Here is a 19,950-nt window from a genome sequence, read left to right as displayed (position 1 = left end):
CTGGCAACTGTCTTACAACTCTTTCGCTATCTTGAAAGCTCTTTACTTTCTTTCGAAAGACTAATTAAAAGATGTTCTAACCAGGTCTTAGCGTTATGCCGTTAGCCTTTTAGCAATAAATGTTTTTTTAATTAAATTAATTTAATTTAATAATAATAATATTAATAATAATAATAATAAAACTATAATAATATTCCGACCAACAACAACACTTACTGGACCAACAACAACATTTACTGGACCAACAACAACACTTACTGGACCAACAACAACATTTACTGGACCAACAACAACACTTACTGGACGTCCGGCGCGGAGAACAATTAACGAGATAATGAGAAACTGACGAAACGAGTTGCTTACTTTTAACAGCTTTTTCACAGAAAACTAGTTTTCGCACGTAAGCTCCCTTTTCGTAGACCAGGTCACATATAAATTTTTTTATTTATTTTTCTTTATTAAATTTTCCTTGTTTTAGAAATAAAAAGAGTTTTCTTAATTGACTTTAATTATTAATAACTATTGTTTACTTTTTTCATTTATTTTTTTTTTCTAAAATAGTTTTATAATTTAATTTAAAAAAATATTTATTCCATTTAAACTTTACAAGTATTTTTATTTACTTTTCTTTATTAAATCTTCCTTTATTTACTAGTTTTTATTAAAGATTAAATGAAAAAAGTAAACAATAGTTATTAAAAATTAAAGTCAATTAAGAAAAATCTTTTTATTTCTAAAACAAAATACAAAAATTAAAAAATTTTGATAATTAAAATAGATAAAAATTATTTAATATCCCAAAAACGATATGAAATAAAACAAGTATATTTTTCCTTTTAAAACAATAATGTATAAAAATTTAAATAAATTTAAACTAACAAAAGAAAAAAAAATTAATAAAAAAAGAAAACAATAGTTATTGAAAATTAAATTAAAGAACATTTTTTTATTTCTAAAACAAAATATAAAAATTAAAAAATTTATATAATTAAAAGAGATAAAAATTATAATCAAGATCCGAAAAACGAAATGAAATAAACCAAATATATTTTTCTTTTTAAAACGATAATGCATAAAAATTAAAATAAATTGGGACTAACAAAACAAATTAAATTGAAATAAATAAAATAATAAACTTTTTAATATACCACACTTTTATAAATGGACAAAAAATTGGAAAATAATATATCTCAGTCCCATAGAATTTGTTTTAATAACTTTTGATTTTGAAATTTTAGCAAAAGTCATTATAAACAATTTATGAGATTGAAAACGAAAAACGTGGAGCGCAGGCGTTAAGTTAAGTAGTCATAATCATACCTTTACACTTTTGTGCTAGAATATCAAAAGCCCTTCGAGCTATCCTGGCATCTGTCTTTCATATTAATACATTAAACGAGCAATTCTTGTATATATATACAAGATGTTTTGAACCACTTTTGGAGTGGAAATTGAGAAATGTATTTTACTTTCCATTTGTGTTTCGAAAACGAATGGTTCAGAATTTTCCAGGTTGAGATCGCTGAAATTGTCAGCAACAAGGTTAATATCTAAAATGCTTAATTCCCTTTACTGCAAAAGGGGCGTTTAGTGGCAAGTAAGTAATTTAAATCCATCTCTCTTTTTACGCTTATGTCGGTCCACCCCATTAGATATGGTGGACATTGGCATGCTGTGGGCTCCTGTTCCTCACCAGTTCCTTTAGCATAGCAGCTGGTAAAGAGCTCCATTAATTACGAGAGATAGGTAAGTGGGTAGGGGTAAGTGATTTTCAGTCTGTATTTTCTTTTCTGAAGCTTAATACTGGCCTACGTTGTAATTTGCAGTCATAGGGTTTTCTCTTCTATAGCACTAAAGTGGGCATATTTAGAAGCCATCAAGTTATAGCTCCTGTTGCCAGGAACCCATGGCTTTTCAGCTTTTTCGGAGCTTCTTCTGAGTTAAATGATAAGTATCCATTTGGTTGTAATTGGACTTGCCATAATTGATGTCCATTTCAAAGCTGCTAAGTTCGATGTCCATGTTTTAGACCTTGAGTGTAATATTCCCGAAGCAACGGCTGGCCTTGTGGTCACTCTTCGCTATAATGTCTACGCATCCGTTATCAAAAAACAAGACTACCTGCATGGCTCCTCGACATTTTTAGGCATGCTTTCCCTGTAGTTTTAGAATATCCCCAAGTTTTCTGCTAGGTGATGGTGAGGTCGAATCTCAATATCTCGTCTTGGGATATCTCTATGTTCAACAACTTTCGCATGAGCTTCTGTCCGGTCTTAGGCTAATTTATCGCATCTTAGTACAGACCAACTACCGTCATAGACAACGAGCTTCATGCACCCCTACAACCAGTAATTGCTTTCGGCTATGACGTCCTAGATCTTCTAATCTTTTGCTATCTCAGCGGAAGATTATGTCCGTAATTAGCTCTTAAAAACCAGCGATTTTCCCTAAAACTCGGTGTTGAAAATCGAAATAATCTCGATGACACGATATCCTCTTGTTCCCTCCTTCGAGTTCTGATCGGTCAGGTGGACTGACGGCAAAGAGTTTGTGATGTGATATGTCAGTCTCGATGAGTGGCTTTAGATGTTTGTGTCCTGTTGAAGTCTTGAAGCCGAGCTCCGGTCATCAAGCTAACCTCTTGACTACCCGCAGCAAGCTCCTGAGATGCTTTTCGGTGAGTGTTCTCCTTTGTGTCAACAGCCCTAATTGGAAATGCCGAGTTTTAATCCACCTGATCTTTCCATCGCAGTTAAGCCTGGAGCGTTTGCGTCCAGTTGTACGCATGCCATTTTAAGGCTCATGCAGCCATCGCTTAATCATCATCGTCGTCAAAGCATAAAGGCTCAAAAATTTAAAAATAAATAGAACAGGCCTATGTTTTTGAATCCCCAGCCAGGATTATCCACGGCAAGGGTCATGTGACAACTTTACCCGCTCCTGAAATTAGAAAGATGGCAACTGGGATTTTCGATGCGATGGGCGTGTGTAATAACTTTGGATTTGGGAATGGTGGTCGCTACCATAAGCCCGAAAATCGTTTGTCAGCAATCGTCATAAGGAAGCCTCTTCTTTTTGGGGTTTGCTAATCACCAGCACCACCACAAAAGCAGCGTTTTTAGAAGTCGCGAAATTGTGAGTTTACCACGCTTAGGATAACGAACAAATTGAGCCACAGCCATACTCGTACTAAAATTGGTCAAAATAAAATTTCTAAACTCAATTGTAACAAAACTGAAGTAGACACCAGTGACAAATTGCCCGATTTGTGTGTCCTTTTCATCTTTTTACTACATTTGACACGCTTTTTATTGAGGCAAATTAGATTTAAATGCATAGCTACAATTTACATTAACTTACTTTCTTCTCAAGCAAAATACTTAAGTGAAATTTTTTTATTCCAACGCTACGCCCGCTCTCCGGTGTCGCTAGATCAAAATTCTTTGCAGCATATCATTTTACCCAAATTATATTGTTATTAGCATTTTAGCATTTTTTTATTGCTCGCGCTAACAAGCGTCCCTTCTTCTTACAATTACACCAATTTTATATTTCTTTATTTTTTATTTTTTTCTCACAGAAATCGCTTGGAGTCGAATTCGGAACATTGGAATGCGTTGTTGTTGTCACTACGCGAACTCACCGAATGGGTTATACGCAAAGATACCGAACAATCGTCGCTGAGCGTTGGTCCGCTGATGGGCGATGCTGCGAGTCTGCAAAAACAATTGGTAAGTAATGATGACAAATTGTTCTGGGTGGGAAGGCAATGTTGCATGAAATGGGGGTCAACTTTTGGTGGTGAAAAATAAGCTATTGCGTTGACATTTTATTTTTGCTGTTTAGATTCAACGAATGAGGCATGATTTAGCAAAGGATTAAAAAGGGAAAGTTTTGGTGTTTGTGATTGCATTCTTATTTTTCTTTTATAAATTCGTTAATTTTTGGAAAACATTTGAAAATCGTAGCCTCTTAAAACTTCTTGATTGCGGGCATAATTGACGAGAGCTAACAAGGAGGAATATTTCGAAGCGACATTTTTACCACTCATCAGTTTATTTAGAGTAGACTAAAGGGTTTACTTTTAGGTCAAAACCCCATTTAGATCTTTCGATTTAGATGTGTATTTATTTATTTATTTTGATGTGTATTAAGATTCAGCGAATAATTGTTTTCATAGAACAGAACGCAACCATTTTTTTTTTCTTTTTCTAAAGAATCCTAATGAAATTTCATTAAAATTGTCAGTTAGAGTTCCTTCCACGCAGCTGGTTGGGCACCATATTAGAGCCCTGTTGGTAGGCCGTCAGCTCCAGCAGCTTTGTTATTCTTCAGCCGAGAAATCGCTGTTGGAATTTCATGCTCTGGTTGCTCTCCTCTGCTAGTGTCAGTACTGTTACCATCCATATGTACTGCCTTAATAGTTTCCGCGCGCTCTGGACATCGGCTACTAGACTCCCGTGTTTGTTCTTGTAGGCTACTCGCGTAGTTTTTCCTCCCTTATCAGGAAAAATTCCCCCTCCAGCTCCCTTTATCGGTCCAAGGTAACATGCTTTCTTCCCCAATACGCCCCATTTTTCTTACTCTGCCTCGGCGTAACACCTCTCTTCCTACCAGTTGATATATAGGGCTCACTGAAATCCGACTAGGTATTTTATTGGCGGCGGCACGTGATGTATGGAAAATTTGGTTGTTTTGTTGTTGTGGCAACTGTCTAAATCGGCTAGCCTATCAATCATTGCTGTCAAGCTCAACAAGCGGTAGGCCCGGGAAACTTACTGTTTCAAAGCTGTCGAACTAGTTAGAAGGGTATTAGCTGACTGGTTTGAATGGGGAAATTAAAAAAAATGGTTAATGTCCTTTAGATAAAACCTTAGTTGCACAGAATTTCTCGGGTCTCTCGATACAGCTGAACCTCTTCGTGTGTGATAAGTGGTGGTTGAACTCCGACGACGGCATTCACTGTGCGAGAGTTTGTAAGGCCGGTAATTATCACTCGATGCGATGTCGGAACCACTTGTTGTGTGATATAAGGATTAGAAATGGGCGCGGGATATCTGGACCATGGGTCACTGATTTCGAAATGGCCGGGGTGGGCGGTATCGAGAAGTTCTTTAAAAAAATTTCGCGCAGGATGGGATCAAAATCTTTTCCCGCACTCCCTGTGAAACTCGCATGCTCCGCATATTCTGAAAATCTTTCTTAAAACGTTGAATGAAATAACTTCTTTTTTATGCTTTATTGAGACGAAAACGAAAGCAAATCGAAATAATCTGAAGATACTAGATCTTTCACAATTTTTATTTTTTTTTTTTATAATTTTGAAGACATATGAATTTGTCGTAGTTATAGAAATTAAGGAAAGCGACGGGGAGAGAAGCGTCCTAGTCTAGCATTGAAATAGACAAGCTCGCGACAGCACTTCTAGGGATGCTCCAAGTAGTCATGGATTTTTTATCGCATCTGACACATGCGTTGCTCACGTTGCCTAAAGAGCACAAACTCCGACCTAAATGAGGAACTGTGTATAGTCAGGTGCATACCCATAGGCACCGCTAAATCCCTTTGTAACCCTATCTTCTAATATATCTAAAGAAATGCTGCTTATAAACTTATTTTTATGTACTTTGCTTATACACTAGAAAAATATATAGACGCAAATTTAGTTAGACTGCACATTACCACATTCTTTCCGCTTGCAAGTAATTGCGTGGAAAGAACTGAAATAATATTTATGGCTATTTTCTTTGTAGCATCGAAACGAAACGAAACGCATGGCGATTACTGCCAACGGCGCTACCTATACAGGTTGAATTCTACACTCGTCCCATGCCACAGCGCTTCCCTGCAAAAAGTGGTACTAGGTTAAGTACTAGTACAGGACCACACTACCTTGTAACCAACACTAGTAACCAAAATGGTCCAAATATATGGAGAAAATATGGTTACATTAACATTGCGATGTCATTGGACCTGACCACCTCTGGTCCAACGCTGCATAACATGGGACCGCTTTTGGTCCATCACTGCATAACATGGGACCACCTAGACAACTACTCCTTTTGAACCGGCAACCGAATCATATTGCCGATCGGCCACGAAGAGGTGGTGTTCAACACATATATCAGTTTTTTACGTTTGAAGTGGTCCAGGTCAGGATAACAAGTTACTAGTATGCAACCTGGTCCTTTTGCTCATACTTTAAAACTACGACCCAGTAGACCACCTGGTCCTCAAATTTTTGCAGGGTTATTTCCACCACTTACAGACACATGCGAATATATTGCACCCTTTTCAACGAACCCATCATCACTCACCGACTTCCCGCAGTACCGAGCTACTTATATACAAACATAAGTGCGTACGTACTCATGTACATATGTATGTAGGTTGATGCGCCTGACTGACTGCTTCACACATTGTGCTCGTCGTGCCTCCTTTTGCATTTTGCGCAAACAAGTAAGCTCTGCTTACTATACTACCTCTACTCGCCTTAATGCGTTGAGGTCGCTCACGAGTTGAGATTTAATGGCGTATGAAGTGGGTTCATTTTTGAGGTTAAGACAATTTTGAGATTTTGACAGCATGCCAAGTGGCGTGCGAGCGAACGGTGAAAGAGTGTTAGTCGAAGGAAAGATTGTAGCTATTTCGGCTTGAAGAGACAGATTGTGTAAGGACATATTTTTAAAGTACACTGTGTGTGTATTTTTTTATGTTTACAATGTATAGGTACGGAGAGGTAGGTGCACATCCATGCATATATAAGACAAATGGAAGGGTTACGCTTGAGTGCTCATCACGAATACCTACCCCTCAGTATGTATGTATGTATTTAGAGATAGTACTTAATGTATTTGTGTGCTCTTGTGTCATTTGCTAATGTGTGACCTCCTTTCAAGTGGTTACATTGCTACCCTCCACTCGAGCGCACACCAGGTTGTTAAGTGTCTGCTGGCAAACATATCGGAAGATAGGCGATTAAGTGATGTTTTTTTTACTCCTTTAAATTGTCTTTTTATGTGTTTGAAGGTTTTTTTTTTAAATTGCCAAATATGCACATCTAAGTGCTTATAAACGAAATCTGGCAACAGGCGTCAAGAATACTATATTGAGGCATCACATCTCACAGAAGCTTTTTCATAACACGTAAATAGACTAAGGGGGGTTTCCATTGGCTGTCGCTGTTAGAAAAAAATGTATCCATTTTATACTGCTCTGAGCATGGCTCGGATCTTAGTGAAAGTGCACAGTAAGTTCTTGGGTACAGCTGTCGTCTGACATATTAAGGGCATAAAATTAAAATGATTTCGCTTACCATATAGATCATTATGGTCCTATGAATAGATCCTTCGACCAAGCTCGATTGGTGGACAAAGAAAGCAAGCGTGGCCGCGAACAAAATGGAAATACCAATTTTAGAATGATCCCTCAGCAATTCTTATGAGAAGCTGTCGAAAATTCGCAAGGCATTACCTTCTTCTCTGCTCTCAGCTCATACTCATGAGTTATTTTGGAGCCATAAAAAATGAAGTACAAGTAATAGAAAACCTATAAATGGTTGAATTTCAAAATATGTGTTCGTTTCAATTACTGCTCCAAGTAACTACTCTACAAATTGCTCTTTTCCATTTGCTGGACATTTTCAATTTACAATTTGCTCCCAACTTTGCCTTCCATGTGGACTTTATGCCCGAAAATAAAAGTACCAAAGCAACATAACTTGCAAAGGATACTTGAACGCGCTCGAATATGGTTGTGAGCGTATATACTTAGTGTATATTAATGTAGTCAGTTCCATTACATTGTATTCTCGTAATTGTTTAATGACCCTTGCCCAATGTTCGCACACACAAATGTAGCCGTATGTACATACGCGTGCACATTCATAAGTGTGTTTGTGAAATTACTACTTTTGGTCGGCCAACATCCGCACAAATATCCACTGAAGAGCTGAATGTTAGTTGAACCAAAGTTTTTGCGCACCGCAAAGAAAATCACTCAAGGGCTTGGCGTGATTGCAGACACAACTACAAACAAAAAAGCAAAATTTAGGTATGAATTACACAAAAAAAGGGTAAGCATTGAAAAGAGCAAATGATTGTGTACGAAAAACAGGGCAAATAAAACTAAAAGGCAGTGAGCAGTCAAAGCACTTTAGTTGCTCATTCGCCCACTACGCCTGCGAGCGGCAACTGAACTCCTGCAATCACAGCACGCGGTGATATAAAACTTCCCAAAAATCTCCGGCGTCGTCGCAACCACTGTATGGACTCCTGATTCTGCGGAGTTGTAAAACTTTTTCACCGCAGTTGGACATATTTACATGTGCTGCTCAGTGGCCTTTGCTGCTGTCATTGCTACTGCCACTGTGACTTTGTTGCTTTACTCGTTAAGTCAGTAGTGGCCATGTTAATGTTAGCCACATATGCATTCGAGTGGGTAGTAAAAAATCAAATCAGAAAAAAGCAGTGCCTGCAGTCAATTGAATTGCTGGTGAAAATGCTGGCCGGCTCTACTATTTGCAGCGTTTCGATGTGTTTATAGCGCCAAGCCAGTCAAAATAATAATAAAGTAGCTGTGACAGTGGCAGTTTAGGTTGTGGTCAATTCTTTGATCGCCTACTGTGTGAGGAGATTATAGTGGCTATGGGCTGGAAGGAAATAAATGCCGTTAGGCGAATTAATGTTTTTATTTTATTTTTTTCTTAGCCAAAATAGCTAACTAATCGCCAGATACTTCCCTTTTACTACCTGTTCAAAAAACCTCATTTCCGATTCACCTTATTTCTGTTTATTCAAGTGGAAAAATATCCGTAGGTGGTTTATGCGCTGCACGATTTAGCTTTTGTGTTCGCTTGCAACTTAAACACATTAAATATAAATGTATTTGTAATTTCACAACAAATTTTACTTCATTAGGTTGCCAGTACATTTATGGGTTTAGCTAGAGTATTTTTAGATTAATTTTATGCTCTTTCTTGTACTCACTTAACTTTTAACAACTTTTAGTCATTTATTTGTTGTAACTTATTGCGGTCAGCAATGTGTACAATATTTTCGGTCATAAATCTGAAGTTTTCCAGTGGTGATGACATTGTAACCATATAAACAGTTTGGCGAGTAATCGACCAAGTCATCGGTCGAGCAAACTGGAGAGGCAGTCATTAGAAACTCAGTTTGTTTACTTGGTCGAGTATTATTTCCCCGCTACACTCTTCACACCTCCCGCAGCGATTCATCAACTCGCTTGTCAAATCTGCATACGCAGTCGCCAGTCAATCGCCACTCAGAACACTTACAATCCCCTCCCCCTTAAATACGGCCTTGATAATGATAATAGATTGGCGCTGACACATATGTTAGTGTTTGGCCGAGCTTCTCTTCCGATTTGCGAATGCCTGCCGATATTAATGAATATATTTATCGATATATTTATCGATATTTTTGTCGATATATTTATAAATATTGATATCGATAAATGTATCGATATATATTTTTATCAAATGTTTCTGCAATCTCGAAGTAGTTTCGAAAATCCCGAAATAGTCCCAAGAATTAGAATATGGTCTCGATAATCCCAAAAATCCCGAAGTAGTGTCGAAAATCTCAAAATAGTCCCAAAAATCCCAGAGTATGTATGTAGTTCCGAAGATCCCGATACAACCCCAAGACCCCGAAAATCTCAAAGTAGCTTCGAAGATCCCGAAATAGTTCCGAAAGTCCCTAAGTAGTCCCGAAAATTCCGATATATTATAGTTAATTACAAACTTGTTAAAGCAGATATGAGCCATAGTTCATTTGAAGTTAGTTTGCTTGACGGCATTTGGACAGAATTGAATAACTATATACTACTTACCTTCCTTACCAGCTTGTTCGCAAAGCTGTTTCCAAGGATATTTCTGTGGCCGGAACCCAGACTACATTCTTTGTGCATTGCGTAATTGCTACATTCGCAGAGGAGAGGTTGCATTATAGCCCGAGCTTACAAAATGCCACAGTAGTCCTTAAGTTGCAGGTTTAAGCTAAGGAGTAGTTTCCCGACCGGATATTGCTGCTGACTTTATCATTCAGCTCTGAACCATGGCTAAAGATTGAAATGGTATTAAAGTCTGTCTATTCAACTTTACCATTCGCTCTCAGCGGGAGCTCTTGCCGAAGACGAAAAGCAGGCAGATAAGATATTTGTAAACAAGTAATAATATTTTGGCGCTTACACATTTTCTACCTCTTTGACCGAGCCTCTCCTCCAATTTGGGATGTACACTCGGTTTGCCATTGCCCGACGCTCTAAGCAAACTTTTTTTTGGTTGGATATTGCTTTTGCCAGGGATTGAATTTTGGTCCTACCTAGTGGAAGTTCGCACCTTTAACCGCTCCGCTATGGTCAAATAAGCGGTTATTTTGTTTAGAGGGCACATACAATTGAATGCTGTTTTGTTTGGTACAAACGAATGGTTTATGGATACAAAAAAATTAATCTGAGTTGGTTAAGTGTAGGCTTTTATAAAATTTTATGCAACATAATGTATTTTTTTTTTAATTTCTTTGCACCAGATGACGCAATTCTTTTTTTTTTAATTTTCTCCAAAGACTTTATACTGGTAGTGGGAACCACTTTGTTCGCGCCCAAAGCCCTTTCAAGGTTTATATACATTTTGTATTGACGTGTGTACATAAAGTTAAAGATCTCTCTGCCCATCGCTGCTTTATACGACTGTTGATCGTTTCCTTTTTCTACAGGTCAAAACTTGTCAGTTATTTAAGAGTAAAGTACTCAATATAAATTTAAGTAGTCATTTTAGGTGCCATAAGCAAGCTTTTAACACGTTTCGACTAAAACAACATTCAAGTGTTCGGTAATTTATAACGAAATCCTCCTATACTAATTCGTGCTTGTTAATAATTTACATATCTTCATTACGACTTACATAACTCTCAAAATCTAATTTATTACACACATAAAGTGTTTACCACAACAATTCATGTATCAATTTCTTCGTCACTTATCTTTACTTACAGGATGATCATAAAGCCTTTCGACGTCAACTGGAGGACAAACGTCCCATTGTCGAAAGCAATTTATTGAGTGGACGTCAGTATATTACAAGTGAGCCGCCAGTATCGGACAACAGTGATACGGAAGGTGAGTAAAACAAAAACTAACTTACATACAAGTATGCGAGCATATAATCGTACATATGTACTTTGCATAGCATAGGCATGGGTAGTATGGGTTGTAAACAAAATACAGGCCTATACACACATATTCGTGAAACTACAATCATGATTATAAGCACACATTTGTATGTACCTAGATGCATATAAAAGCACTTTTACATACATACTGATATAACACGTTGGTTGTGTGTTCATATCGAACAGGCCGTGTCTGGTGTTAATGGCATTAAACATTCGGATTCGTGACATCACTAACTGTGCAACACTCAATCGCCTGTCAATAAAAGCTTTCAACTAGCATAGTACCCAGACAGATAGGCCGCATTGCTGATATTTTTACGTACGAGTACGTACTGGTTCATAGGTAAATACATATATAAACATATGTATATGAGGGAAGTGCATATCTGCCTATCGTCAATGTGCCAATTCAAGCCCATCTAGTTGGTAGACCATTTTCAGCTAAATATATGAACCTTACTTGGGTCTCTACATACATGCATAAATACATAGGTATATATATGACGAAATAAAGGATTGCTTTAGCAGATAGTGACATCAATTGCCGTTTGATGTGGTAATTCTATTCTATGGTGCATTGGTGCAACTGTTGGATGCAATTTCTATCCAGTACTCCAAAGGAAGCGGTTTTAAATTTTTAGAAAAATATTGTCGCAGAAATACTTGGGTAACAGAATTCAGTAATACGTAGCAAAAAAAAAAATTTTGGTTTGATAGCAACCGCAGTTTCAGACACACGAGTTAGCATAGTAAAACCAATGCAACAGCCACTTTAAGAACCCAATGACTCCATCTCAAGATGAATGTACTATACCCATGAGGTAAAAGTCCACAATATATATTTCAAAATGGAAGCGACAGGACTTCCGCTCTCAATTCTTTACTTCTAAATTTTTTTCGCCAGATGTATTGAGAATGGACCAGTTTCATTATCTTTCCCTCTATCAACTAGAGATGCCAGATCGATATAAAAAAGTAAGTTTTTTAAACGTTTAGAATAAAAATAGACATAATCTATGCAGGAAGGAATCGTCTAGAAATAAATCGATTTCACAAGATTGATTCGCATATTATGTCAAATAACGTATTTTACTTAATTTTTATAAAGAAACAAAACACAGCGATCTGACCAAACTTTTATTGTACATAAGTATCTTTTAAAACATACATACAAATATTGTTCATAACGGTTTCAGTTTCTAGAGTTATTTGAAAAAGAGATAAGGCTTTTCTTTACTAAGCCATTAAAATGATAATTTAACTAAAACTTCATAAATTCTTAAACCAAATTTCCGCTAGGCAACGAAATGACAAAAAATGTATGCCATTTTAAAAATGCCATATGAAAACAAACACTATGACACGGGTGGTGTTTACCGCCCAACATAGTGCTTACAATTTCTTCATTTAAAGCCTTGTGTAAACTCAATGTTAGTTAGCCCTATTTAAGAAAACTTACATTTTTTGGAAATTTTGTTTGTGCTTTTTTTTTTTGTTTAACACAAATGAGGAAAAATTCTAGGTTTTATTTCAAACTTAACGACAATTTTAAGAAGTATGGTAGAGCTTACGTACATATATTTTTGGCAAATCGGGCATTTGTTAGCTTTGTTTTGTTTTCCCTGACTCTATATTTCACTTCTTAAGTAACCTTTAAACAAAATATAAGAAGAGTAATTGAGGGGTGAACATTTTTTATGAAAATTTTCATAAAGTTGGGAACCACAATTGTGATTTTGCTATAGAATTTCTTATCGATTTTGTTATCGATATTTTTATCGGTTGTTTTATCGATATCTTGTTGGATGTTACTATCGACTTTGCTTTCTAAAGAGTATAAAGATAAAAGTGAAGATAAAGGAAAACCGAATAACATAAATGTAATTAGAACGAACAGGGGTAGGGGTAGCGATCTAGATAGAAAAAAGACAAAAAATAAGCAAAAGCAGATGTATTGATGTATGTATGTATGTATATTGGTTATGAGACAAAATAGATATAGAACGTAAGTTTCACATCTCCAGTGTGGCCCAGGCACACTTTCTTTTTTTTTAGAACTATCTCCGTACAAAAATTGGCTCACAAGAGTGCATTGGAGAAGTTTGAGATTCCGTTTTAAAGAACTTAAAATAAAATTAAATTTAATATACATTGCCTACTGCGTAAAAATTCCAACTGTTTGCTAAAAAAGACATCATGAAAATATCACCAGCAATCGGTCAGCAATTGATTGCCGAAATGGCGTACAAATTTGGCAACTGGATTTTACTGCCAATGGCCGATTGCAGTGGCGGCAGCAGTTGCCGTACAAAACACATACACTCAAATAGCACAAACATACATGCGCACATATACATTTAAGCCTTAACATGGTTGCTTGTAAATTGTTTTTTTTTTTTTTTCATTTTGTACCCTAATGGCCCAGTATCAACAAACCATTTTCACAAATTTACTATATCCTTTAAGCGCTGTGAATGTGTGCAACAGAAATTTTCGATAATGTTAATGCTGGACAAAAACAAGCTGCCTTACATTCGCATGCATATACATATACATACATATCCTCATATATATAAGTAAGTTTGCATGTCGATGGTATAAGCCAGACAAAACCACTTTCCGGCAATCCTGTGAAAATGGTATGTTGTGAAAAATGTTGGATGGAAAGCAAAACCAAATATCTATAAAAAAATTTAAATACTTTCTCTCTTTGGCTTTTGTGCAAAAACTGTTTACTTTTTTAAGTGTTTGCCTCTGTTTGTGTGCTATTTAATGCTAGTTCACTTTTAGCAAATTTCACTACTAAATATTCCAGTCCCAATGTTCGGTCAATGTAACCATTTCACCACACCCACCACCTTTAATGCCTTTACATACGATAATGCGCCCGGTTAGCCAGTGAGCAAGTCAGTGAGCAAACCGGTGAGCTAACCAGACATGGAGGCGTCAGTGGCGTAATTGTAGGTAATCGTTAGTAATGTGAACGCATAATTACTATCGTTAGTTGCGTGCAATTGAGTGGCTTAAATGGCGTCGCTTCAACTGTTTAATAAAATTAAATGTGCTTTAAATGTGAACATTTGTGTTAAGAATATGGTTTTGTAAATTGATTTTTGTGCTGTTGCTGTTAAAGTTGTTAAATGTTGTATGTGTTAAAGTAGATTACAGAAAGGTTAAGCACGGTATTAAAGCTGATCAAATGGTGATTGGAAATTAAGTAGATTTCGGTTTCATTTTTGCTTTTGATTATTTTCCGTATGAGCCACAGTAGTGAACCATGATTAGTTATTCTGTAAGAGGAAAAAATCTGGCTTTAGACGTTCTTTATCTCTTATTTCTGAATGTATTAGTGGGTTTCTCTGTATGGTTATAGGCTATAGTAGTGACGACAACAAACCATAAATTTCAGCATACAAGAACCAGTTCAGCTAAGCAGAACAAAATGCTTCTACATCGGTCGCGATTCTTATAACATTACCAAAGAGATTCAGCCTGTAAAGAGATTTTTTAAGGCTCGCACAACAGATATCTGTTGACTTTTGCCAAAACAACTTCTCTCGCGTGAGATCATTTTCTCTTCAAAGCAGTGATTCATTGAGTTCTCGAATGATATTTTTGAATTTAGTCATTAGTAGGAGTAGTTCAAGGTGGAAGATCTCGGTGAAATTTAAATGAAAATGATAAATTTTTAGATGGAAGTCCTTTTTAATTTACTCTAAATTCCAACCTACAAAAGGCACAGAGGTCGTTTTGTTAAAAGTCCACAGATATAAATCTAGGGTCGGTATACCGATTAATCCATTGACTGCCTGCCCTGCTGTGGTGTTGTGGGTGGTATTCAATGCGGGTTAGAGGAGGAAAAAAATTCGGAATGTGTCTATTTTGATGTTTACTTTCAAGCTTATTCTGATAACGTAGCCCGCATCTCATTTAACTCTACTGATGATTGTTGTGCAGAAAGTGGTTTGTAGGTCTATAATAAATAATTATTATTTGGCTTTTCCTGCGCTCCGAGCTATAGCTTTGGAAATTTCGGGTGATAATAAGTATTGCAGGGCTATTTTAGACTCCAAACTTTTTATAGGGAAAGCACTTCTCGCTGAAAATTACCCAAACGCTATCTCCGTTTTGGATGTGTCCGTAAGACATGGGGCCTGCCGCCCAAAATGGTCCCATGGATAATAAACTGCAGTTATTTTACCACTTATCGGATATGCATGTGTGGTATGCGCGGATGATAGAGGATAGTGGGCCCGTGAGGAGCATAGAAACCGTCCCCTGTACCCGTACCAACTTTCCTCTAGAAAATTCATTGTGTAGCATGGACCACCATACGGCGATCCCGTAAAATTGGACAGGTCTCGCTGTAGCTGTCTACATTCAGTGTACTAGTTACATGTGGTTATATTCCCCATTATTTCCCTATATCCGTATTCCTAGCGATCTACGATATTACGCTTCCAGTCATTTATGGCGTCTTAGAAAGGGAAATCTTAAGGCAAATTGATTTATAAACGTCGTCGAGACTAATCAACTTTAAGGAAAGATAGCAATACCTTCTAAATAATAGCTGTTACAAACTTCCTTGCGCGAAGGATTGCTGTCAGACTGAGTTTTCTTACCAAAGTGCCTTGAAAAGGCTGATTATGCAACGGACACCAGCATCGAGTGCACCGAACCGGAAGGTGGCTAGAGCCTCTTCGGTTTTGCAAACAAAGATCGTAAAAATTTATCGTTACAGGATGAAGACAAAATGTGAAGTTTTCACAACCTACAGATTTTTATCCTTTCATAGTAGTGAAAAGGGAATTCAGTTATTTCTTCATCTACTTTTTTTTAATTTTTTCCTACAGAATTTAAATGTGCTTCGAATTTCCTGTGAAAAACCCAGTACCCTAAAATGCATTCTTAGGGAACCACATTCTGCACGGTCCGACTGGAGTACTACTAAGCAAACCATTACATTTCCGAAATATTTTCACATTCACTCGTGAACAAAACGCTCATAGAAAATAATGCGCGTTTGCGTAACCATTGCAACAATGACCCAATGAGCTTTTTCAAATAGAGACAAAATGGAATATTAACTTTTCCCCAAATACCAAACACTCAAAAAACATAGCTATTTGATTGGCTTTCATGGCAATTGTTAGCATGTTCATGCAGGATAATTCTCTTAGCAGGATGCGAACACACAAATGTGGATTCGTAAGTGTATGCATAGGTATACAGTGACTCAAACTAGCGTTCACAAGGTTATTTTCTTTAAACATTCGCCATGTATACTTAACAAATTTTTTGTTAAGTTTCTTATAAAAATATTGTTTAATCTTTAACCAAGCCATATACATCCCGTGTCAAATCCAAGGAATTTGATTTTTGTAATTTAAATTAAGTCACTATTTTATAAGAATATAGTTTATTCTTCAACAAGAATCATATAAATCCAAGTTTCCAACTTTAAGCAATACTAAAAAAAGGTTCAACTAATTTCGTAGAAATTTCAATTAGGTTTCTTGAAAAAATTTGTGAAGTTTTGTAAACCTTTCAATTTCAGTACAATAAAGTGCGAATTTTAAGTAACTAAGACTTACCGGTGATTTTTGAAATTTTTTTTGCTAAAAAAAATCCAAACTAAGTTTAAAACTTTGTGCAATGTAAAAGTGTGTTGTGTAAAAATGTCGAGCTTTTAAATTACAAGGATTTTGAGTATGAAAATTAGTAGTACAAAATAAAAAAAAAAATAACGCAATTTTTCTATGTGAAAAAAACGCAAAAGAACGGCCGCAAAAAAAAAGTTATTGATATAGTTTACTAAACGTTTATGGGCCATAAAACTGCATGCCCAAAAATATGTTTGCAGTTTCTAAAAACTGATGGCCAAAAATTTTTAATTTTTGGAATATTTTACATTTTGTTTGAAACTTTCAGTTATCCTAGTCGACAAATATTACGGTAAAAAAAAAAACGTTTTATAAGTTAATTTTGGGTCGCTGAGCATGAAAACAATAATTTTTTTCTAAAGAAGTCTTTTCGAGATTTTTTCGGAAAACGTGTTTTTTTGATACTTTGGCAGTTATTCGTCCTACCATTCGACAGGTATCAATTTGCTCTTTACAACAAACAAAATATATTAAAAATTATTATTGTTGCTTGCAATGAAATCTAAAAAAGTTAAATTTTCAATCACACTTTTCACTTGAACTTTTTCATTTGTGTTGGGTAGACTTTTCTCGAATTTGCACCCTGCAATTTTTAATCATTCTATTTTCATGGCCATACTTCAATGATTTATATTTTGCATCAAATTAATTTAGAAAAAAATTTTAATTTCCATAAATGATTGAAAATTTCCAATTTTGTCGCTAATAATTTTCATTTGAGTCTGCAAAAATTATATATTTTTGTAAAAACCACTTGAGTACCTTTCGAACGGCAGGTAGGCCTACGTCGATTAGACGAATAACTGCCAAAAGTACCACAAACATATTTTCCGAAAAAATTTTGAAAACGTTTCTTTGAAATAACGGATATAGTTTTCCTGTTTGGCGACCCAAAGTTAGCCTGGAAAATGCTTTTTACAAACTTTAATTTGTCCTGTAAACCAGCGTTATGTGGTTTTTTTTATAGCATAAACAATATTTTCATACAAAATTGCAAAAAAAATACTTTTACGACATTGCAAATATTAAAAAAAATTACAATGTGAACTTTTGTTTGAGTCACTGTATGTATATGTGTGCTACAATATGCAGAACACGAAATAAACGCTCACTCCCGCATGATTTGTGCTGGGCCCCGTAGACGCCCAAGGTTCAAAATTTTCAACGAAAAGAAGAAAATGTATAAACAATGCAAGAGCATCAACGAAAACAAAGCAAAAAACAAAAGCGAAAGTAAAATTGAATTTACCAAATTGCATTCACTGATTGTGAATATATAAAAGTGAAATCATATGCAAATCGAGAGGGAGGAAGAGAGAAGCAGCAACATGAAAATGCCAAAATATATACGGAAAATATCCAGAGCACACTTTCATATCGGCATTTTGATTTGCCATGCATGCTTTGCTATGTGCTGTGCGGGGTATGTATGTACATATGTGCTTTCCTACTGCCGCTGACCTGCTACCAACATACACTTATGCACTTAAAAAATTTGCATATATGTACATATGTATGTATGTGGATCGTATTGTAATGCAGCTTCATCGTTTTACGTAGTTTATTTCGGCATTCCATCAATAGTCTGCAGTCAGAATTGCTGGATTTTTTTTTTTATTTTTTACCACAATTTTGTTTGCGATATGCATATTTTAGTTTGATTTTGTGCAGCGCGTTTTATTTTATTTATTTTCATTTTGCTTATCGCTTAATTTGATATTTTACATTTTGCCTGAATCGGTTGCTTGCGATACTTTGCTTGTCACGGACAATTTTTCAATTGAATTTTCGATCTCCTCCTCGAGCGCTTCTTTTGTGGTTGCAAAAGGGACCGCTCGCAAGAGTTTGTTTTATTTTTGTTTCCATGTCAGCAGCATTGCATACTTTTTGGCGCTTTCGTTGGCAGCCAGTTTGCTCACGCTTTTTCATATCTTCCTTTGTTGTGAATTTATTAAATTTTGTTTTGATGAAAATATTGTCTTTTTTCTCAGTATGAATGTTCAAGTCAAATTAATGCATTGAAATATAACAATTTCATGTTCGCTTCAACATGAAAATACTTTTTTTTATTTAAAGTAAGTTAATGAAAACTTAATTGAGAAATCAACAGCCACAAAGCATTTTTGTTCCATTCAAATTCAAAACGAAATAAACTTTTCGCTATAAAGAAATTCTGTTTCTCTCATTTGTAATTTTGATCTGTTTTATTTAAATCAGAGATGGGCAGAGAGAGCTTTTACTCTGCTCGCGCCTATACAAAATGTATAGAAAGCTTAAAAGAGCTTTGTCCGCGGGCAAGGCAGTGAGCAGCACCGATTTAAATTCAATGACTTTTCTCTATCAACTACAATAAGTACTAATATCTTACCATTCACTCAATAGTATTTGTATATCGCTTAAACACTTACTTCACTTTAATATGTCCATCACTTTCTACCCGTATACCCAAGTTTGCTCTGCACGAGTGCCTAAGAAAATATTACACCTGAAGAGAAATTGTTTTCGGCAAAGTGTTGCATAATAAACTTCGCAAAGTGCATACGTACTCGCACAATACAAATATCGTTAGTGGAGAGAGAGTTTTTCAATGGCCAATATTGTACATAGTCAAATATTATTCTTGCATAGGTTAACGAATTGTGTAAGCGTCAGAATATAATAAAATGTTTAATATCTACATTTTAAATAGAAAATTGAAGTATTTTTATTGGCTCCATAATTTATAGCCCAATCCTGTATCAGCGACAAACATTTTTTTACTGAAAATTTTAAACTTTTTCATATATTCCTCCGTAATAAAAACTCTAACAAGAATTTGTTACTGATACAGAATAGAGTCCTTAGTGTTACTTAAAATCAATTATATAGCATCGATGTTCAAAATATTTATAAGCATCTATTTCAAGTGGTAGAGTACAGAAGTATGAAATGAGTACTTATTTTAAGACGTGAAAGCACACTGAAAGTGTTTCTATACCATAAAAATATAATCGAGCAATTAGGCAAGCTTTCTCGATTAACAGGCTATTTAAGCGCGATTTACCATACAAAATTTAAATTCTTAATTGCTCGATTATTGCTTAGTTGAG

The 19,950-nt window shown here is 35.7% G+C and overlaps 1 protein-coding gene across 1 annotated transcript in view; it reads left to right on the top strand.

Moving 5' to 3' along the window:
* The window catches only part of LOC118745587 (dystrophin, isoforms A/C/F/G/H), a gene marked incomplete at its 5' end in the record, with an annotated part of 547,153 nt that overhangs the window by 511,294 nt on the left and 15,909 nt on the right, over positions 1-19,950 (top strand). The window contains 2 exon segments of the mRNA XM_036479124.1: positions 3,581-3,731; positions 11,019-11,142. Coding sequence (XP_036335017.1) covers positions 3,581-3,731; positions 11,019-11,142 — 275 coding nt within the window.

The sequence above is a fragment of the Rhagoletis pomonella genome, unplaced genomic scaffold (genome assembly GCF_013731165.1).
Source record: "Rhagoletis pomonella isolate Grant_MI unplaced genomic scaffold, Rhpom_1.0 Rhpom_scaffold_00001, whole genome shotgun sequence".
In the NCBI taxonomy this organism is placed as follows: Eukaryota; Metazoa; Arthropoda; class Insecta; order Diptera; family Tephritidae; genus Rhagoletis; species Rhagoletis pomonella.
Note: the sequence above shows the minus strand (reverse complement) of the source record. Positions and strands in the feature narration are given on the sequence as shown.